Source organism: Syngnathoides biaculeatus, chromosome 7 (assembly GCF_019802595.1).
Source record: "Syngnathoides biaculeatus isolate LvHL_M chromosome 7, ASM1980259v1, whole genome shotgun sequence".
NCBI classification, from domain to species: domain Eukaryota; kingdom Metazoa; phylum Chordata; class Actinopteri; order Syngnathiformes; family Syngnathidae; genus Syngnathoides; species Syngnathoides biaculeatus.
In genome coordinates, this window is record NC_084646.1 from 15,203,046 (window position 1) to 15,224,293 (window position 21,248).

The window sequence follows — 21,248 nt, forward strand, 5'->3', positions numbered from 1 at the left end:
CTTGCGTCATTTCCACCTTAATTTTGAACTGTCAGCAAATTTATTCTGTTCTTTCCATCTCCCTCGAAAACAAAATCAAAATCCATACAGATGGAATCCAAATATGCAAGGGGGTGTGCTGCATTTAATAGTACTTTATAGATAAAGTATTATTGTAACATTGTAAAAAAGTGGAGACAAACAAACACTGGAGAGAGTATAACTTATCTTCCATCATTACATGCTGAGCATTGCGGTGCAGAAGGCGCACCCTTCAAGGGTTGCGTTCAACTGGAAATGTTCACACTTGTGCGTTTTTGTGAAGAAAGTGAGTTTGAACCTATTTCATACTTCAGTATTTTGAGTTTTTTTTTTTTTTTTTTGCTGTGTTTACTTGCAGAAAAGGGCAACAATTGTGTGTGAGAGGGGCATTTGTTAAAGTAAGGCAGCGTAAGATTTCCTGTAAAGCAATAATCTTTACTTTCTCCAATCTTGATTCAAGTAAGTTGACGAAAACCTTTGAGGGACAGCGAGACTTGACCTCGGATCAATGGATTCAAAGTCCAGAGTGCTCTTCATTACACCAGAGAAGCCCTGTGACTGCTGCGTCAGAAGCATTTGGTTTAATGCATGAGGGAAGAACGTCAAAAGCAGTGACAACCAAGTTTCAAGCGAGAGACAAACAGAAACAGGTTCCACCAAGACTTGAATTCAGATCACTGGATTCAGAGGCCAGAGTGCTGACTATTACACCATGGAAATTCAGTGACTGACACTGGAGGGGCATTTGAGTTTAACGATGACGGAATACCTTCCTGTGGAAAAATGAAAACTTGGAAAAAATGTTGTTTCAAGCAAGACGACAAACAATCTGAGGTTCCACCAGGACTTGAACTCGGAACACTTAGAGTTCAGAATGCTGACCATTACTCCATGGAACACCATTGACAGGTTCGGAAGGGGCATTTGGTCTGATGTACGAGGGATGACCTTCCTGTGAGGAATAGTTCCTGTATCTCAATATCGTTTCAAGCGAGCGAACAAAAATTATCAGTTTCCACTGAGACTTGAACTCGGATCACTGGATTCAGAGTCCAAAGTGCTGACCATTACAACATGGAACACCGACGAGTAGGCTTCTAGGGGCATGTGGTTTTATCTCAGAGGCATTATCTTCTTGTGAGGAATGGATCCTCTTTCTCAATATCGTTTCAAGTGAGCAAACAAAAGTACCAGGTTCCACCGAGACTTGAACTCGGATCACTGGATTCAGAGTCCAAAGTGCTGACCATTACACCATGGAACCCCCACTGCTGGTTATGGAGGGGCATTCGGTTTTATCTACGAGGGATTACCTTCCTGTGAAAGAATATGATGACAACCAATATATTTTTCAGTGAGCGAAAAAAATGTATCAGGCTTGACTGAGACTTGAACTCGGATCACTGGATTCAGAGTCCAAAGTGCTGACCATGACACCATGGAACACCCGCCGCTGGGTTTGGAGGGGCATTTGGGATTATCTACGAGGGATTATCTTCCTGTGAGGTAATTTGGTGCCAGCCAATATAGTTTCAAGTGAGCGAACAAAACAATCAGGTTCCACTGAGATTTGAACTCGGATCACTGAATTCAGAGTCCAAAGTGCTGACCATTACACCATGGAACCCTCGCGACTGGGTTTGGAGGGGCATACGGTCTTATCTACGAGGGATTAATTTCCTGTGAGGAAATATGCTGCCAGCCAATATAGTTTTAAGTGAGCGAACAAAACTATCAGGTTCCACTGAGATTTGAACTCGGATCACTGGATTCAGAGTCCAAAGTGCTGACCATTTCACCACTGAAGCCTCAATACTGGGTTTTTGAGGGGCATTTGGGATTATCTACAAGGGATTATCTTCCTGTGAGGAATGGTTCCTCTTTCTCAAAATCGTTTCCATCGCGCGAACGAAACTATCAGGTTCCACCGAGACTTGAATTCGGAACACTGGATTCAGAGTCCAAAGTGGTGACCATTACACCATGGAACCCTCACTTCAAGGTTTAGAGGGGCATACGGTTTTATCTCTGAGGGATTACTTTACTGTGAAGAAATTGGCTGCCAGCCAATATAGTTTCAAGTGAGCAAACAAAAGCATCATGTTCCACCGAGACTTGAACTCAAATCACTGCGTTAAAAGTCCAAAGTGCTAACCATTACACCACAGAACCCTCACTTCTAGATTTAGAGGGGCATTTGGTCTTATCGACGAGGGATTACCTTCCTGTGAGGAATGGTTCCTGTCTCTCAATATCGTTTCAAGTGAGCGAACAAAAATATCAGGTTCCACCGAGACTTGAACTCAGATCACTGGATTTAGAGTGCAAAGTGCTGACCCTTACACCATGGAACCCCCACTGCTGGTTATGGAGGGGCATTGGGTCTTATCTACGAGGGATTACCTTCCTGTGAAAGAATATGATGACAACCAATATATTTTCCAGTGAGCGAAAAAAATGTATCAGGTTTGACTGAGAGTTGAACTCGGATCACTGGATTCAGAGTCCAAAGTGCTGATCATTACAACATGGAACACCGACGAGTCGGCTTCAAGGGGCATTTGGTTTTATCTCGGAGGCATTATATTCCTGTGAGGAATGGTTCCTCTTTCTCAATATCGTTTCAAGTGAGCAAACAAAACTACCAGGTTCCTCCGAGACTTGAACTCGGATAACTAGATTCAGAGTCCAAAGTGCTTACCATTACACCATGGAACGCCCACAACTAATATTTGAGGGGCATTTGGTTTTATCTACGAGGGATGACCTTCCTGTAAGGAAGTTAAAACACCCAATATTGTTTCCAGTCAGCAAACTAAAAGCCTCAGGTTTCACCAAGACTGGAACTCAGATCACTGGATTCAGAGACCAAAGTGCTGACCATTGAACCACTGAACCCTCGGGACTGGTTTTGGAGGGGCATTTGGTCTTATCTTCGAGGGATTATCTTCCTGTGAGAAATAGCTCCTGTTTCTCAATATTGTTTCAAGTGAGCAAACAAAAGTACCAGGTTCAACCGAGACTTGAACTCGGATCACTGGATTCAGAGTCCAAAGTGCTGACCATTACACCATGGAACCCCCACTGCTGGTTATGGAGGGGCATTCGGTTTTATCTACGAGGGATTACCTTCCTGTGAAAGAATATGATGACAACCAATATATTTTTCAGTGAGCGAAAAAAATGTATCAGGCTTGACTGAGACTTGAACTCGGATCACTGGATTCAGAGTCCAAAGTGCTGACCATGACACCATGGAACACCCGCCGCTGGGTTTGGAGGGGCATTTGGGATTATCTACGAGGGATTATCTTCCTGTGAGGTAATTTGGTGCCAGCCAATATAGTTTCAAGTGAGCGAACAAAACAATCAGGTTCCACTGAGATTTGAACTCGGATCACTGAATTCAGAGTCCAAAGTGCTGACCATTACACCATGGAACCCTCGCGACTGGGTTTGGAGGGGCATACGGTCTTATCTACGAGGGATTAATTTCCTGTGAGGAAATATGCTGCCAGCCAATATAGTTTTAAGTGAGCGAACAAAACTATCAGGTTCCACTGAGATTTGAACTCGGATCACTGGATTCAGAGTCCAAAGTGCTGACCATTTCACCACTGAAGCCTCAATACTGGGTTTTTGAGGGGCATTTGGGATTATCTACAAGGGATTATCTTCCTGTGAGGAATGGTTCCTCTTTCTCAAAATCGTTTCCATCGCGCGAACGAAACTATCAGGTTCCACCGAGACTTGAATTCGGAACACTGGATTCAGAGTCCAAAGTGGTGACCATTACACCATGGAACCCTCACTTCAAGGTTTAGAGGGGCATACGGTCTTATCTCTGAGGGATTACTTTACTGTGAAGAAATTGGCTGCCAGCCAATATAGTTTCAAGTGAGCAAACAAAAGCATCATGTTCCACCGAGACTTGAACTCAAATCACTGCATTAAAAGTCCAAAGTGCTAACCATTACACCACAGAACCCTCACTTCTAGATTTAGAGGGGCATTTGGTCTTATCGACGAGGGATTACCTTCCTGTGAGGAATGGTTCCTGTCTCTCAATATCGTTTCAAGTGAGCGAACAAAAATATCAGGTTCCACCGAGACTTGAACTCAGATCACTGGATTTAGAGTGCAAAGTGCTGACCCTTACACCATGGAACCCCCACTGCTGGTTATGGAGGGGCATTGGGTCTTATCTACGAGGGATTACCTTCCTGTGAAAGAATATGATGACAACCAATATATTTTCCAGTGAGCGAAAAAAATGTATCAGGTTTGACTGAGAGTTGAACTCGGATCACTGGATTCAGAGTCCAAAGTGCTGACCATTACAACATGGAACACCGACGAGTCGGCTTCAAGGGGCATTTGGTTTTATCTCGGAGGCATTATATTCCTGTGAGGAATGGTTCCTCTTTCTCAATATCGTTTCAAGTGAGCAAACAAAAGTACCAGGTTCCACCGAGACTTGAACTCGGATAACTAGATTCAGAGTCCAAAGTGCTTACCATTACACCATGGAACGCCCACAACTAATATTTGAGGGGCATTTGGTTTTATCTACGAGGGATGACCTTCCTGTAAGGAAGTTAAAACACCCAATATTGTTTCCAGTCAGCAAACTAAAAGCCTCAGGTTTCACCAAGACTGGAACTCAGATCACTGGATTCAGAGACCAAAGTGCTGACCATTGAACCACTGAACCCTCGGGACTGGTTTTGGAGGGGCATTTGGTCTTATCTTCGAGGGATTATCTTCCTGTGAGAAATAGCTCCTGTTTCTCAATATCGTTTCAAGTGAGCAAACAAAAGTATCAGGTTCCACCGAGACTTGAACTCGGATCACAGGATTCAGAGTCCAAAGTGCTGACCATTACACCATAGAACCCCCACAAGTAATATTCGAGGGGCATTTGGTTTTATCTAAGAGGGATGACCTTCCTGTAAGGAAGTTAAAACACCCAATATCGTTTCCAGTCAGCAAACTAAAAGCCTCAGGTTTCACGACGACTGGAACTCAAATCACTGGATTCAGAGACCAAAGTGCTGACCATTAAACCACTGAACCCTCGCGACTGGGTTTGGAGGGGCATTTGGTCTTATCTTCGAGGGATTATCTTCCTGTGAGAAATGGCTCCTGTTTCTCAATATCGTTTCAAGTGAGCAAACAAAAGTATCAGGTTCCACCGAGACTAGAACTCGGATCACTGGATTCAGAGCCCAAAGTGCTGACCATTACAACATGGAACCCCGACGAGTAGGCTTCTAGGGGCATGTGGTTTTATCCAGGAGGCATTATCTTCCTGTGAAGAATGGTTCCTCTTTCTCAATATCGTTTCAAGTGATCAAACAAAAGTATCAGGTTCCACCAAAACTTGAATTCAGATCAGTGGATTCAGACTCCAAAGTGCTGACCATTACCCGACTGAACCCTCAATACTGAGTTTTTGAGGGGCATTTGGGATTATCTTCCTGTGAGGAATGGTTTATCTTTCTCAAAATCGCTTCAAGTGCGCAAACGAAACTATCAGGTTCCACCGAGACTTGAACTCGGATCACTGGATTCAGAGTCCAAAGTGCTGACCATTACACCATGGAACCCCCACTGCTGGGTATGGAGGGGCATTCGGTTTTATGTACGAGGGATTACCTTCCTGTGAGGAAATATGATTGCAGCCAATATAGTTTCAAGTGAGCGAACAAAATGTATCAGGTTACAGGAAGACTTGAACTCGGATCACTGGATTCAGAGTCCAAAGTGCTGACCATTATACCATGGAACCCCAACTGCTGGTTATGGAGGGGCATTCGGTCTTATCTACGAGGGATTACGTTCCTGTGAAGGAATATCATGACACCCAATATAGTTTCAAGTGAGCGAACTAAATGTATCAGGTTCCACCGAGATTTGAACACGGATCACTGCATTCGGAGTCCATAGTGCTGACCTGCAGACAACGAACGCCTCACGACAGGGTTTGGAGAGGTATTTGGTCGTATCAACGAGGTATGACCTTCCTGTGAGGAATGGTTCCTCTTTGTCAATATCGTTTCAAGTGAGCAAACAAAAGTATCAGATTCCACCGAGACTTGACCTCGGATCACTGGATTCAGAGTCCAAAGTGCTGACCATTACACCATGGAACCCTCGCTCCAGGCTTGGGAGGGGCATTCGGTCTTATCTACGAGGGATTACCTTCCTGTGACGAAATATGATAACACCCAATATGGTTTCAAGTGAGCGAACAAAATGTATCAGGTTCCACCAAGAGTTGAACTCGGACCACTGGAGTCAGAGTACAAAGTGCTGACCATGACACCATGGGAACCCCACGAGTAGGCTTCTCGGGGCATTTGGTTTTATCTACGAGGGATTACCTTCCTGTGAGGAAGTTAAAACACCCATAATAGTTTCCAGTCAGCAAACAAAAAGTCTCAGGTTCCATCAAGACTGGAAGTCAGATGACTGGATTCAGAGTAGAAAGTGCTGACCATTAAACCACTGAACCGTCACGACTGGTTTTGGAGGGGCATTTGGTCTTATCTTCCTGTGAGGAATGGATCCTCTTTCTCAATATCGTTTCAATTGAGCAAACAAAAGTATCAGGTTCCACCGAGACTTGAACTCGGATCACTGGATTCAGAGTCCAAAGTGTTGACCATTACACCATGGAACCCCCACTGCTGGTTATGGAGGGGCATTCGGTCTTATCTATGAGGGATTACCTTCCAGTGAAAGAATATGATGACAACCAATATATTTTCCAGTGAGCGAAAAAAATGTATCAGGTTTGACTGAGAGTTGAACTCGGATCACTGGATTCAGAGTCCAAAGTGCTGACCATTAAAACATTGAACACCGACGAGTCGGCTTCTCGGGGCATGTGGTTTTATCGCGGAGACATTATCATCCTGTGAGGAATGGTTCCTCTTTCTCAATATCGTTTCAAGTGAGCAAACAAAAGTACCAGCTTCCACCGAGACTTGAACTCGGATCACTGGATTCAGAGTCCAAAGTGCTGCCCATTACACCATGGAACCCGCACAGGTCGCCCTTGAGGGGTTTTTGCTTTTATCTACGAGGGATGACCTTAGTGCTGACCATGACACCATGGAACCCCCGCCGCTGGGTTTGGAGGGGCATTTGGGATTATCTACGAGGGATTATCTTCCTGTGAGGAAATTTGGTGCCAGCCAATATAGTTTCAAGTGAGCGAACAAAACGATCAGGTTCCATCGAGATTTGAACTCCGATCACTGGATTCAGAGTCCATAGTGCTGACCTTAGACAACGAACGCCTCATGACAGGGTTTGGAGGGGTATTTGGTCGTATCGACGAGGGATGACCTTCCTGTGAGGAATGGTTCCTGTCTCTGAATATCGTTTCAGGTGAGCGAACAAAACAATAAGGTTCCACCGAGACTTGAACTCGGATCACTGGATTCAGAGTCCAAAGTGCTGACCATTACACCATAGAACCCCCACGAGTAATATCCGAGGGGCATTTGGTTTTATCTACGAGGGATGACCTTCCTGTAAGGAAGTTAAAACACCCAATATTGTTTCCAGTCAGCAAACTAAAAGCCTCAGGTTTCACCAAGACTGGAACTCAGATCACTGGATTCAGAGTCCAACGTGCTGACCATTAAACCACTGAACGCCTCGCGATTGGGTTTGGAGGGGCATTCGGTCTTATCTTCGAGGGATTATCTTCCTGTGAGAAATGGCTGCTCTTTCTCAATATCGTTTCAAGTGAGCAAACAAAAGCATCAGGTTACACCGAGACTTGAACTCAGACAACTGAATTCAGAGCACAAAGTATTGACCATTACACCATGGTGCCAGCCAATATAGTTTCAAGTGAGCGAACAAAACGATCAGGTTCCATCGAGATTTGAACTCCGATCACTGGATTCAGAGTCCATAGTGCTGACCTTAGACAACGAACGCCTCATGACAGGGTTTGGAGGGGTATTTGGTCGTATCGACGAGGGATGACCTTCCTGTGAGGAATGGTTCCTGTCTCTCAATATCGTTTCAGGTGAGCGAACAAAACAATAAGGTTCCACCGAGACTTGAACTCGGATCACTGGATTCAGAGTCCAACGTGCTGACCATTAAACCACTGAACGCCTTGCGATTGGGTTTGGAGGGGCATTCGGTCTTATCTTCGAGGGATTATCTTCCTGTGAGAAATGGCTGCTCTTTCTCAATATCGTTTCAAGTGAGCAAACAAAAGCATCAGGTTACACCGAGACTTGAACTCAGACAACTGAATTCAGAGCACCAAGTATTGACCATTACACCATGGAAGTCCCGCTGTTGGCTTTGGAGGGGCATTCGTTCTTATCTACGAGGGATTACCTTCCTTTGCGGAAGAGCTCTGCTTCTCAATATCATTTCAAGTGAGCGAACAAAAGTGCCAGGTTCCACCGAGACATGAACTAAGCTCTCTGGATTCAAAGCCCAAAGTGCTGACCATTACACCATGGAACCCTCGCTCCAGGTTTGGGAGGGGCATTCGGTCTTATCTACGAGGGATTACCTTCCTGTGACGAAATATGATGACACCCAATATGGTTTCAAGTGAGCGAACAAAACGTATCAGGTTCCACCGAGACTTGAACTCGGATCACTGGATTCAGAGTCCAAAGTGCTGACCATTACACCATGGAACCCCCACGAGTAGGCTTCTCGGGGCATTTGGTTTTATCTACGAGGGATTACCTTCCTGTAAGGAAGTTAAAACACCCATAATAGTTTCCAGTCAGCAAACAAAAAGTCTCAGGTTCCATCAAGACTGGAAGTCAGATCACTGGATTCAGAGTCGAAAGTGCTGACCATAAAACCACTGAACCGTCACGACTGGTTTTGGAGGGGCATTTGGTCTTATCTTCCTGTGAGGAATGGATCCTCTTTCTCAATATCGTTTCAATTGAGCAAAAACAAGTATCAGGTTCCACCGAGACTTGAACTTGGATCACTGGATTCAGAGTCCAAAGTGTTGACCATTACACCATGGTACGCCCACTGCTGGTTATGGAGGGGCATTCGGTCTTATCTATGAGGGATTACCTTCCAGTGAAAGAATATGATGACAACCAATATATTTTCCAGTGAGCGAAAAAAATGTATCAGGTTTGACTGAGAGTTGAACTCGGATCACTGGATTCAGAGTCCAAAGTGCTGACCATTAAAACATGGAACACCGACGAGTAGGCTTCTCGGGGCATGTGGTTTTATCTCGGAGACATTATCATCCTGTGAGGAATGGTTCCTCTTTCTCAATATCTGTTCAAGTGAGCAAACAAAAGTACCAGGTTCCACCGAGACTTGAACTCGGATCACTGGATTCAGAGTCCAAAGTGCTGACCATTACACCATGGAACACGCGTAGGTGGTCTTTGAGGGGTATTTGCTTTTATGTACGAGGGATGACCTTAGTGCTGACCATGACACCACTGAACCCTCAATAGTGGGTTTTTGGGATTATTTTCCTGTGAGGAATGGTTCATCTTTCTCAAAATCGTTTCATGTGCGCGTACGAAACTATCAGGTTCCACCGAGACTTGAACTCAGATCACTGGATTCAGAGCCCAAAGTGCTGACAATTACACCATGGAACCCCTGCTGCTGGGTATGGAGGGCCATTCGGTTTTATGTACGAGGGATTACCTTCCTGTGAGGAAATATGATGCCAGCCAATAAAGTTTCAAGTGAGCGAACAAAATGTATGAGGTTACAGCAAGACTTGAACTCGGATCACTGGATTTAGAGTCCAAAGTGCTGACCATGACACCATGGAACCCCCACGAGTAGGCTTCTCGGGGCATTTGGTTTTATCTACGAGGGATTACCTTCCTGTGAAGGAATATCATGACACCCAATATAGTTTCAAGTGAGCGAAATAAATGTATCAGGTTCCACCGAGATTTGAACTCAGATCACTGGATTCAGAGCCCAAAGTGCTGACCATTACAACATGGAACCCCGACGAGTAGGCTTCTAGGGGCATGTGGTTTTATCCAGGAGGCATTATCTTCCTGTGAAGAATGGTTCCTCTTTCTCAATATCGTTTCAAGTGATCAAACAAAAGTATCAGGTTCCACCAAAACTTGAATTCAGATCAGTGGATTCAGACTCCAAAGTGCTGACCATTACCCGACTGAACCCTCAATACTGAGTTTTTGAGGGGCATTTGGGATTATCTTCCTGTGAGGAATGGTTTATCTTTCTCAAAATCGCTTCAAGTGCGCAAACGAAACTATCAGGTTCCACCAAGACTTCAACTCGGATCACTGGATTCAGAGTCCAAAGTGCTGACCATTACACCATGGAACCCCCACTGCTGGGTATGGAGGGGCATTCGGTTTTATGTACGAGGGATTACCTTCCTGTGAGGAAATATGATTGCAGCCAATATAGTTTCAAGTGAGCGAACAAAATGTATCAGGTTACAGCAAGACTTGAACTTGGATCACTGGATTCAGAGTCCAAAGTGCTGACCATTATACCATGGAACCCCAACTGCTGGTTATGGAGGGGCATTCGGTCTTATCTACGAGGGATTACGTTCCTGTGAAGGAATATCATGACACCCAATATAGTTTCAAGTGAGCGAACTCAATGTATCAGGTTCCACCGAGATTTGAACACGGATCACTGGATTCGGAGTCCATAGTGCTGACCTGCAGACAACGAACGCCTCACGACAGGGTTTGGAGAGGTATTTGGTCGTATCAACGAGGGATGACCTTCCTGTGAGGAATGGTTCCTCTTTGTCAATATCGTTTCAAGTGAGCAAACAAAAGTATCAGATTCCACCGAGACTTGACCTCGGATCACTGGATTCAGAGTCCAAAGTGCTGACCATTACACCATGGAACCCTCGCTCCAGGCTTGGGAGGGGCATTCGGTCTTATCTACGAGGGATTACCTTCCTGTGACGAAATATGATAACACCCAATATGTTTCAAGTGAGCGAACAAAATGTATCAGGTTCCACCAAGAGTTGAACTCGGACCACTGGAGTCAGAGTACAAAGTGCTGACCATGACACCATGGGAACCCCACGAGTAGGCTTCTCGGGGCATTTGGTTTTATCTACGAGGGATTACCTTCCTGTGAGGAAGTTAAAACACCCATAATAGTTTCCAGTCAGCAAACAAAAAGTCTCAGGTTCCATCAAGACTGGAAGTCAGATGACTGGATTCAGAGTAGAAAGTGCTGACCATTAAACCACTGAACCGTCACGACTGGTTTTGGAGGGGCATTTGGTCTTATCTTCCTGTGAGGAATGGATCCTCTTTCTCAATATCGTTTCAATTGAGCAAACAAAAGTATCAGGTTCCACCGAGACTTGAACTCAGATCACTGGATTCAGAGTCCAAAGTGTTGACCATTACACCATGGAACCCCCACTGCTGGTTATGGAGGGGCATTCGGTCTTATCTATGAGGGATTACCTTCCAGTGAAAGAATATGATGACAACCAATATATTTTCCAGTGAGCGAAAAAAATGTATCAGGTTTGACTGAGAGTTGAACTCGGATCACTGGATTCAGAGTCCAAAGTGCTGACCATTAAAACATTGAACACCGACGAGTCGGCTTCTCGGGGCATGTGGTTTTATCGCGGAGACATTATCATCCTGTGAGGAATGGTTCCTCTTTCTCAATATCGTTTCAAGTGAGCAAACAAAAGTACCAGCTTCCACCGAGACTTGAACTCGGATCACTGGATTTAGAGTCCAAAGTGCTGCCCATTACACCATGGAACCCGCACAGGTCGCCCTTGAGGGGTTTTTGCTTTTATCTACGAGGGATGACCTTAGTGCTGACCATGACACCATGGAACCCCCGCCGCTGGGTTTGGAGGGGCATTTGGGATTATCTACGAGGGATTATCTTCCTGTGAGGAAATTTGGTGCCAGCCAATATAGTTTCAAGTGAGCGAACAAAACGATCAGGTTCCATCGAGATTTGAACTCCGATCACTGGATTCAGAGTCCATAGTGCTGACCTTAGACAACGAACACCTCATGACAGGGTTTGGAGGGGTATTTGGTCGTATCGACGAGGGATGACCTTCCTGTGAGGAATGGTTCCTGTCTCTCAATATCGTTTCAGGTGAGCGAACAAAACAATAAGGTTCCACCGAGACTTGAACTCGGATCACTGGATTCAGAGTCCAAAGTGCTGACCATTACACCATAGAACCCCCACGAGTAATATCCGAGGGGCATTTGGTTTTATCTACGAGGGATGACCTTCCTGTAAGGAAGTTAAAACACCCAATATTGTTTCCAGTCAGCAAACTAAAAGCCTCAGGTTTCACCAAGACTGGAACTCAGATCACTGGATTCAGAGTCCAACGTGCTGACCATTAAACCACTGAACGCCTCGCGATTGGGTTTGGAGGGGCATTCGGTCTTATCTTCGAGGGATTATCTTCCTGTGAGAAATGGCTGCTCTTTCTCAATATCGTTTCAAGTGAGCAAACAAAAGCATCAGGTTACACCGAGACTTGAACTCAGACAACTGAATTCAGAGCACCAAGTATTGACCATTACACCATGGAAGTCCCGCTGTTGGCTTTGGAGGGGCATTCGTTCTTATCTACGAGGGATTACCTTCCTTTGCGGAAGAGCTCTGCTTCTCAATATCATTTCAAGTGAGCGAACAAAAGTGCCAGGTTCCACCGAGACTTGAACTCGGATCACTGGATTCAGAGTCCAAAGTGCTGACCATTACACCATGGAACCCCCACGAGTAAGCTTCTCGGGGCATTTGGTTTTATCTACGAGGGATTACCTTCCTGTAAGGAAGTTAAAACACCCATAATAGTTTCCAGTCAGCAAACAAAAAGTCTCAGGTTCCATCAAGACTGGAAGTCAGATCACTGGATTCAGAGTCGAAAGTGCTGACCATAAAACCACTGAACCGTCACGACTGGTTTTGGAGGGGCATTTGGTCTTATCTTCCTGTGAGGAATGGATCCTCTTTCTCAATATCGTTTCAATTGAGCAAAAAAAAGTATCAGGTTCCACCGAGACTTGAACTTGGATCACTGGACTCAGAGTCCAAAGTGTTGACCATTACACCATGGTACGCCCACTGCTGGTTATGGAGGGGCATTCGGTCTTATCTATGAGGGATTACCTTCCAGTGAAAGAATATGATGACAACCAATATATTTTCCAGTGAGCGAAAAAAATGTATCAGGTTTGACTGAGAGTTGAACTCGGATCACTGGATTCAGAGTCCAAAGTGCTGACCATTAAAACATGGAACACCGACGAGTAGGCTTCTCGGGGCATGTGGTTTTATCTCGGAGACATTATCATCCTGTGAGGAATGGTTCCTCTTTCTCAATATCTGTTCAAGTGAGCAAACAAAAGTACCAGGTTCCACCGAGACTTGAACTCTGATCACTGGATTCAGAGTCCAAAGTGCTGACCATTACACCATGGAACCCGCGCGGGTGGTCTTTGAGGGGTATTTGCTTTTATGTACGAGGGATGACCTTAGTGCTGACCATGACACCACTGAACCCTCAATACTGGGTTTTTGGGATTATTTTCCTGTGAGGAATGGTTCATCTTTCTCAAAATCGTTTCATGTGCGCGTACGAAACTATCAGGTTCCACCGAGACTTGAACTCAGATCACTGGATTCAGAGTCCAAAGTGCTGACAATTACACCATGGAACCCCTGCTGCTGGGTATGGAGGGGCATTCGGTTTTATGTACGAGGGATTACCTTCCTGTGAGGAAATATGATGCCAGCCAATAAAGTTTCAAGTGAGCGAACAAAATGTATCAGGTTACAGCAAGACTTGAACTCGGATCACTGGATTTAGAGTCCAAAGTGCTGACCATGACACCATGGAACCCCCACCAGTAAGCTTCTCGGGGCATTTGGTTTTATCTACGAGGGATTACCTTCCTGTGAAGGAATATCATGACACCCAATATAGTTTCAAGTGAGCGAAATAAATGTATCAGGTTCCACCGAGATTTGAACTCAGATCACTGGATTCGGAGTCCAAAGTGCTGACCATTACACTACTGAACTCTCACTACTAGCTTTGGAGGGGCATTTGGGATTATCTACGAGGGATTATCTTCCTGTGAGGAAATTTCATGCCAGCCAATATAGTTTCAAGTGAGCGAACAAAACGATCAGGTTCCATTGAGATTTGAACTCCGATCACTGGTTTCAGAGTCCATAGTGCTGACCTGCAGAGAACGAACGCCTCACGACAGGGTTTGGAGGGGTATTTGGTTGTATCAACGAGGGATGACCTTCCTGTTAGGAATGGTTCCTCTTTGTCAATATCGTTTCAATTGAGCAAACAAAAGTATCAGATTCCGCCGAGACTTGACCTCGGATCACTGGATTCAGAGTCCAAAGTGCTGACCATTACACCATGGAACCCTCGCTCCGGGCTTGGGAGGGGCATTCGGTCTTATCTACGAGGGATTACCTTCCTGTGACGAAATATGATAACACCCAATATGGTTTCAAGTGAGCGAACAAAATGTATCAGGTTCCACCAAGAGTTGAACTCGGACCACTGGAGTCAGAGTACAAAGTGCTGACCATTACACCATGGGAACTCCACGAGTAGGCTTCTCGGGGCATTTGGTTTTATCTACGAGGGATTACCTTCCTGTGAGGAAGTTAAAACACCCATAATAGTTTCCAGTCAGCAAACAAAAAGTCTCAGGTTCCATCAAGACTGGAAGTCAGATGACTGGATTCAGAGTAGAAAGTGCTGACCATTAAAACACTGAACCGTCACGACTGGTTTTGGAGGGGCATTTGGTCTTATCTTCCTGTGAGGAATGGATCCTCTTTCTCAATATCGTTTCAATTGAGCAAACAAAAGTATCAGGTTCCACCGAGACTTGAACTCGGATCACTGGATTCAGAGTCAAAAGTGTTGACCATTACACCATGGAACCCCCAATGCTGGTTATGGAGGGGCATTCGGTCTTATCTATGAGGGATTACCTTCCAGTGAAAGAATATGATGACAACCAATATATTTTCCAGTGAGCGAAAAAAATGTATCAGGTTTGACTGAGAGTTGAACTCGGATCACTGGATTCAGAGTCCAAAGTGCTGACCATTAAAACATGGAACACCGACGAGTCGGCTTCTCGGGGCATGTGGTTTTATCTCGGAGACATTATCATCCTGTGAGGAATGGTTCCTCTTTCTCAATATCGTTTCAAGTGAGCAAACAAAAGTACCAGCTTCCACCGAGACTTGAACTCGGATCACTGGATTCAGAGTCCAAAGTGCTGCCCATTACACCATGGAACCCGCACAGGTCGCCCTTGAGGGGTATTTGCTTTTATCTACGAGGGATGACCTTAGTGCTGACCATGACACCATGGAACCCCCGCTGCTTGGTTTGGAGGGGCATTTGGGATTATCTACGAGGGATTATTTTCCTGTGAGGAAATTTGGTGCCAGCCAATATAGTTTCAAGTGAGCGAACAAAACAATCAGGTTCCACCGAGAGTTGAAGTCGGATGACTGGATTCAGAGTCCAAAGTGCTGACCTTAGACCACGAACCCCTCACGACAGGGTTTGGAGGGGCATTTGGTCTTCTTGACGAGGGATGACCTTCCTGTGAGGAATGGTTCCTGTCTCTCAATATCGCTCAAGTGAGCAAATAAAAGTATCAGGTTGCACCGACGCTTGAACTCAGATCACTGGATTCAGAGTGCAAAGTGCTGACCATTACACCATGGAACCCCACAAGTAAGATTTGAGGGGCATTTGGTTTTATCTACGAGGGATGACCTTCCTGTGAGGAATGGTTCCTGTCTCTCAATATCGCTCAAGTGAGCGAACAAAATGTATCGGGTTGCACCGAGACTTGAACTCGGATCACTGGATTCAGAGTCCAAAATGCTGACCATTACAACATGGAACCCCGACGAGTAGGCTTCTCGGGGCATGTGGTTTTATCTACAAGGGATTATCTTCCTGTGAGGAATGGTTGCTCTTTCACAATATCATTTCAAGTGAGCGAACAAAACTGTCAGGTTCCACCGAAACTTGAACTCGCATCACTGGATTCAGAGTCCAAAGTGCTGACCATTACACCATGGAAGCCCCACGAGTAGTCTTTGAGGGGTATTTGCTTTTATCTACGAGGGATGACCTTCCTGTGAGGAAGTTAAAACACCCACAATAGTTTCCAGTCAGCAAACAAAAAGTCTCAGGTTCTCCCAAGACTGGAACTTGGATCACTGGATTCAGAGTCCAAAATGCTGACCATTACAGCATGCTGGGCATTCGGTCTTATCTACGAGGGATTACCTTCCTGTGAAAGAATATGATGACAACCAATATATTTTCAAGTGAGCGAAAAAAATGTATCAGGTTGGACCAAGAGTTGAACTCGGATCACTGGATTGAGAGTCCAAAGTGTTGACCATTACACCATGAAACCATCACAAAAGGGTTTAGAGGGGCATTTGGTCTTATCGACGAGGGACGACCTTCCTGTGAGGAATGGTTGTGTCTCTCAATATCGTTTCAAGTGAGCGAACAAAAATTATCATGTTCCACCGAGACGTGAACTCGGATCACTCGATTCAGAGTACAAAGTTCTGACCATTCCACCATGGAACGCTCACCACTGTGTTTAGATGGGCATTTGGTCTTATCTACGAGGGATTACCTTCCTGTGAGGAAATCTGATGACACCCAAAATAGTTTCAAGTGAGCGAACAAAAAACATCAGGTTCGTCCAAGACATTACCTCAGATCACTGGATTCAGAGTCCAAAGTGCAGACCATTGCACCATGACACAATCACTACTGGCTTCGGAGGGGGACTTGGTTTTATTTATAAGGGATTATCTTCCTTTGAGAAAGCCTTCACGCAACCCAATATCGTTTCAAGTGAGTCAACAGAAAGTATCTTGAATTTGAATGGATTCAGAATCCTGAGTGCTCAACGTTACACCATGTCAGCCCCATGCCTTGTGTGGGAGGGGCATTTAGTCTTTTGCACGAGGATTGTTGGTAAAAGAAATGTTGACACAATCAAATCTTGTTTCAATTGAGAGACTAACACATTCGGGCCTCACCCAAAAGTGCTTAAAGTCACACTACTGAAATAACTGCATCCAAAATTAAATGGGATCGGTTTTCATCGTGTGGAGCACAATCATTTTCCACTGAAAATTGTCGTTCCACTGAGTTGAACTCAGATCATTGGACTCCAACTTTGTACCAGTCAAACATGGAATTTCCACAATCGGTGTGGGATGGGCATACGGTAAAATAGAGTACAATAATACAGTCCAATACATTTTGCTGAATTTGTTTCGACAAATCCAGTATATCTCGGGTCATTTTTTGTTCTTCTTTATGGTTATTATTTCTAATAGTGTTTCTGTCGCTGTGTTTCATGTTTCATTTCTTCTATCTGTGGTTGCGTTCTTCAAAGTGCTTGGGAAATAAAGTCTGAGTTGAGTTGAATTATGGCTACTATCTGACTTTTCAGTGATGACCTACCCAGCCGAGTCTGTTCAGATTGGGTCCCAGAACCATGTGGAGGACATCCGATCGTTCCTTGACAGTCGCCACGCTGACCACTATACTGTCTTCAACCTGTCACAGCGCAGCTACCGTGGAGCCAAATTTTCCAACAGGGTAATAGCACCGGCGTGCACTTACAGTACACGCATTCCCCATTTTCTTGATCCCCAAATAAATAATAAACCAGCATTTTTAGGGATAACATCTCAATTAAGGCCCTCCCTGAAATCAGGCTACATAAAACACATTTTATGTTTTCAATCTTGACAAAAACACTAAAATGACAACAGATATAGAATAGAGTACAATACTGTGTATAAAAATTGAATATTGGTAAATATTCATCGTTGAATCGGTAAAACAATACATCTAACAGTTGCATCAGTCTCTTGCACATGTATACGATACAAATTTCGACTGTCAACATCACGATCTTGAGGATTCAAATCAAATCATTTTTGCACATAAGCAACCCAGACTGGAGCACCCACCGGCAAGGCAGTTGTGGCGTTATTATGGCCTAGATGGCCGTCTTTGAAAGTTAGCGTGCATTTACAGATGACTCAGCATGGCAGCTTGTGTGTCGTGTTGCTCTGCTGCTGCTGCTGCTGATATGCTGTCACCACCGCACTTTGTTCTCAACCTTTTCCTCTCATCCTTGTCCGTTCTGCCATGTATCCCTTCCTCCCTTCCCAAATCCCTCTCCAGGTTTCCGAGTGTAATTGGCCTGCTCGCCAGGCTCCCAGCCTCCACAACCTCTTCGCTGTGTGTAAGAACATGCACAACTGGCTCAAACAGAATCCCAGGAATGTGTGTGTCATCACCTGCTCGGTAAGATAATGCCTCATCACACCATGAGGTTGCTTCAGGTGCTTTAACCGAGATGTGTTTTTCACAAGATGCTATTTTTCACCAACATACCGTAATTTCCGGGCTCTGTGCCGCGACTTTTCCCACACGCTTTCAACCCTGCGGTTTATGCGGTGACGCGGCTAATTTGTGCATTTTTTCTAATGGCCGCAAAGGGGCACTTGAACAGAAAAGGTAAGAGTGAGACCGAATATATGTGTCAAGGAAGTGAGTTTTAACGATCCGGCCCTGTTACCGCAGCGCTAGCGTGTTACCGCTGTGTCTCAGCGATTTTTACCAGTATGTTTTTTTTTTTTAACCGGCCCTGTTAGCGCGGCGGCACTAACATTAGTGTTAGCGTGCGCGGTGGCATGTAGTGGTGTTGGTTTTTGCCACAAATGACACAAATGCTCATGACCCTGAAATTTGCTAAGTTGAGTGGGTTAATATTGGTGCACATGATCGTTTCCACTCAATTTGAAATGTGTTTTTATTTTAGTTGCTAAATGCTTTCACGTTTTATGCACATTTTCTTCGGTCATGTAAGTTGCCGTGCAACAGCCCACTGCTGTGTGTCATAAGTCTTTACTGTGATCTTTTTAGGATGGGCGTGGACCTTCAGGTGTCTTGGTTTGTGCCATGTTTTGCTTCTGCCACCTCTTCAACAATCCCGTTCCTGCCATGCAACTCCTCAGCGCCAAGAGACCAGGCTCGGGCCTTTGGCCTTCGCACCGCAGGTTTGCATCCTTGATGTGACATGGCACGTCACACGGATTGAATATAAAGTGACCAAGTGTAGTAAGAGAGACAATAAATAATAATAATAATAATACTGGATAATAAAATCCACATTCAAATGGGCACTGCACACTCCAAAAAAGTCCCTTGAATCTATTTAATCGGATTCAGATGATAAAAGTGTTGAATTAGCATGGTCATTTCTTGGTGACACGGTCCTTCAGCTGGAAAGCGTTGGCCTCACAGTACTGAGGTCCCGGGTTCAATCCCGGACTTGCCTGTGTGGGGTTTGCGTGTTGTCCCCTTGCCCGCGTGGGTTTTATCTGCACGCTCCCGTTTCCTCCCACGTCGCAAAAAACATGCAACATTAACCCATTCATGGGCAGGTGGCATTTTTTTGCCTTATTGGGAAAAAAGTCTCCTAACAGGCCACAATCAAGGAAATACTTCTTTTTCGTTTAACTTATAAAACAAAGGGCAAAAAAGATGTACCCTCTCGCGGCCAGCGTCCCAAAACTGGGACGGGTATGTTATCAGTTCTGTGAATTGGTACATACTAGGGATATGTTTATTAATTCTTATTTTAGAACGACATTTACACATTAATAATACTGCTGGATTAGCAGTTTGAAGACAAACTTGGTTGCATACTTTCCTTTCTTCCCTTGGAAAACGCTCCATATGTACTTGAGGCAGCCATATTGGGTCAGGAAGGGAAGGGAAATAACTCCGTGCTAACTTTGACCGATGAGTTATCCTCTTGATACCAAATTATGGCTTCGGATTAAAACACTTAAATATTTTGATATACTGAAAGATATAATGCGTGAAAATCATGATGTCCTAAAAATGGGACGCTGCCCACGAATGGACACTCTAGATTGCCCCAAGGTGTGATTGTGAGTGCGACTGTTTGTCTAGATGTGCCCTGCGATTGGCTAGTGACCAGTTCAGAGTGTACCCCACCTCCTGCCCATTAACAGCTGGGATAGGCTCCAGCACTGCCGCGACCCTCGTGAGGATAAGCGTAGAAGAAAATGGATTGATGGATGGATATTTGGTTATTTCTTTCAACATTCATGAATGTAGCATGGGCCGACACATAGAGAGACTTCACTTCACTCTCACATTCTTATTTAGTGTATGTAGAAGAATATGGGAGCTTTAAACAAGAAGCAAATTGCACCTGGTCCCGTGGCAGGTACATCGGATATGTCTGCAGCATGGTGTCAGAGAAGCCCAGTCTACCCCACACAAAGCCCCTGACCATCAAGGCTCTCACCATGAGTCCGGTTCCCTGCTTCAACAAGCAACGGAGCGGCTGTCGGCCTTTCTGTGACGTCCTCATTGGAGAGACCAAAATCTTCACCACGTCACAGGAGTATGAGAGAATGAGGTGCGCTCCCATTTTGACATGTCAAATTTTCATTTCGAAGTACAGTAACTTTTACAAATGATTTAATGCTACAACAGTATTTTTTGACAGGTAAGTTAATCGTGTAGCAATCTTCAAGAAACATTGTCCTTTCTTCATAAATTGTTCCATGTATTCATTCTATTTGGGAATGTCCAGAGAGCACAGAGTTCAAGAGGGGAAAGTTGTTTTTCCTCTGGGTGCCAGCGTACAAGGAGACGTCGTAATTTCTGTCTATCACATGAGGTCCACCATCGGAGGACGTCTGCAAGCCAAGGTACACATTCCTTTTTAAGCGTAAGCATACATTCTAAAAATACTTCAGAGAGACAATGTGAACATTTGTGCTGCACACAGACATTTTTATGCTTTGTAGAGGTGTAACAATAACCTTATTTTCCGCATTATAAGGCGCACCTAAAAGCATTTAATTTTCTCAAAAGCTGACGGTGCGCCTTATAATCCGGTGTGATTTATATATGGATTAATGTTGAGCCTTTGGTCCAGCTCCATCTAATGGATGCATAACGTAACCCCTGTCTCTACTGTAGCGTCTATTCTATCCGCCTTATAATGCAGTGCGCCTTATATATGGAAAAGGTTTTAAAGTCTACCATTCATTAGAGGTGTACCTTATAATGCAGT

The 21,248-nt window shown here is 44.7% G+C and overlaps 1 protein-coding gene and 21 non-coding genes across 30 annotated transcripts in view; 1 reads left to right on the forward strand and 21 right to left on the reverse strand.

Annotated features, from left to right (window-relative positions):
* dnajc6 (DnaJ (Hsp40) homolog, subfamily C, member 6) overlaps positions 1 to 21,248 on the forward strand; it is a 60,943-nt gene that overhangs the window by 19,648 nt on the left and 20,047 nt on the right. For all 9 annotated transcript variants that reach the window (XR_009795783.1, XM_061825402.1, XM_061825399.1 and 6 more), the window contains 5 exons: positions 17,568 to 17,716; positions 18,311 to 18,433; positions 19,055 to 19,188; positions 20,391 to 20,585; positions 20,763 to 20,880. Coding sequence is in view for 8 of the 9 variants with exons in the window: in XM_061825402.1 (XP_061681386.1) it covers positions 17,568 to 17,716; positions 18,311 to 18,433; positions 19,055 to 19,188; positions 20,391 to 20,585; positions 20,763 to 20,880 (719 nt within the window). In the remaining variant the exon portion in view is untranslated. The remainder of the gene's footprint in view (positions 1 to 17,567; positions 17,717 to 18,310; positions 18,434 to 19,054; positions 19,189 to 20,390; positions 20,586 to 20,762; positions 20,881 to 21,248) is intronic.
* On the reverse strand, positions 1,214 to 1,285 carry trnaq-cug (transfer RNA glutamine (anticodon CUG)). The gene has a single exon. It is a non-coding gene; the product is annotated as a tRNA-Gln (tRNA).
* Positions 1,577 to 1,648, reverse strand: trnaq-cug (transfer RNA glutamine (anticodon CUG)). The gene has a single exon. It is a non-coding gene; the product is annotated as a tRNA-Gln (tRNA).
* On the reverse strand, positions 3,030 to 3,101 carry trnaq-cug (transfer RNA glutamine (anticodon CUG)). The gene has a single exon. It is a non-coding gene; the product is annotated as a tRNA-Gln (tRNA).
* On the reverse strand, positions 3,393 to 3,464 carry trnaq-cug (transfer RNA glutamine (anticodon CUG)). The gene has a single exon. It is a non-coding gene; the product is annotated as a tRNA-Gln (tRNA).
* trnaq-cug (transfer RNA glutamine (anticodon CUG)) lies at positions 4,846 to 4,917 on the reverse strand. Its single transcript has one exon. It is a non-coding gene; the product is annotated as a tRNA-Gln (tRNA).
* On the reverse strand, positions 5,559 to 5,630 carry trnaq-cug (transfer RNA glutamine (anticodon CUG)). The gene has a single exon. It is a non-coding gene; the product is annotated as a tRNA-Gln (tRNA).
* On the reverse strand, positions 6,105 to 6,176 carry trnaq-cug (transfer RNA glutamine (anticodon CUG)). Its single transcript has one exon. It is a non-coding gene; the product is annotated as a tRNA-Gln (tRNA).
* trnaq-cug (transfer RNA glutamine (anticodon CUG)) lies at positions 6,635 to 6,706 on the reverse strand. The gene has a single exon. It is a non-coding gene; the product is annotated as a tRNA-Gln (tRNA).
* trnaq-cug (transfer RNA glutamine (anticodon CUG)) lies at positions 6,999 to 7,070 on the reverse strand. The gene has a single exon. It is a non-coding gene; the product is annotated as a tRNA-Gln (tRNA).
* On the reverse strand, positions 7,439 to 7,510 carry trnaq-cug (transfer RNA glutamine (anticodon CUG)). The gene has a single exon. It is a non-coding gene; the product is annotated as a tRNA-Gln (tRNA).
* trnaq-cug (transfer RNA glutamine (anticodon CUG)) lies at positions 8,637 to 8,708 on the reverse strand. Its single transcript has one exon. It is a non-coding gene; the product is annotated as a tRNA-Gln (tRNA).
* Positions 9,349 to 9,420, reverse strand: trnaq-cug (transfer RNA glutamine (anticodon CUG)). Its single transcript has one exon. It is a non-coding gene; the product is annotated as a tRNA-Gln (tRNA).
* On the reverse strand, positions 10,300 to 10,371 carry trnaq-cug (transfer RNA glutamine (anticodon CUG)). Its single transcript has one exon. It is a non-coding gene; the product is annotated as a tRNA-Gln (tRNA).
* Positions 10,846 to 10,917, reverse strand: trnaq-cug (transfer RNA glutamine (anticodon CUG)). Its single transcript has one exon. It is a non-coding gene; the product is annotated as a tRNA-Gln (tRNA).
* Positions 11,375 to 11,446, reverse strand: trnaq-cug (transfer RNA glutamine (anticodon CUG)). The gene has a single exon. It is a non-coding gene; the product is annotated as a tRNA-Gln (tRNA).
* On the reverse strand, positions 12,179 to 12,250 carry trnaq-cug (transfer RNA glutamine (anticodon CUG)). Its single transcript has one exon. It is a non-coding gene; the product is annotated as a tRNA-Gln (tRNA).
* On the reverse strand, positions 12,723 to 12,794 carry trnaq-cug (transfer RNA glutamine (anticodon CUG)). The gene has a single exon. It is a non-coding gene; the product is annotated as a tRNA-Gln (tRNA).
* On the reverse strand, positions 13,435 to 13,506 carry trnaq-cug (transfer RNA glutamine (anticodon CUG)). Its single transcript has one exon. It is a non-coding gene; the product is annotated as a tRNA-Gln (tRNA).
* On the reverse strand, positions 13,671 to 13,742 carry trnaq-cug (transfer RNA glutamine (anticodon CUG)). The gene has a single exon. It is a non-coding gene; the product is annotated as a tRNA-Gln (tRNA).
* Positions 14,928 to 14,999, reverse strand: trnaq-cug (transfer RNA glutamine (anticodon CUG)). The gene has a single exon. It is a non-coding gene; the product is annotated as a tRNA-Gln (tRNA).
* Positions 15,292 to 15,363, reverse strand: trnaq-cug (transfer RNA glutamine (anticodon CUG)). Its single transcript has one exon. It is a non-coding gene; the product is annotated as a tRNA-Gln (tRNA).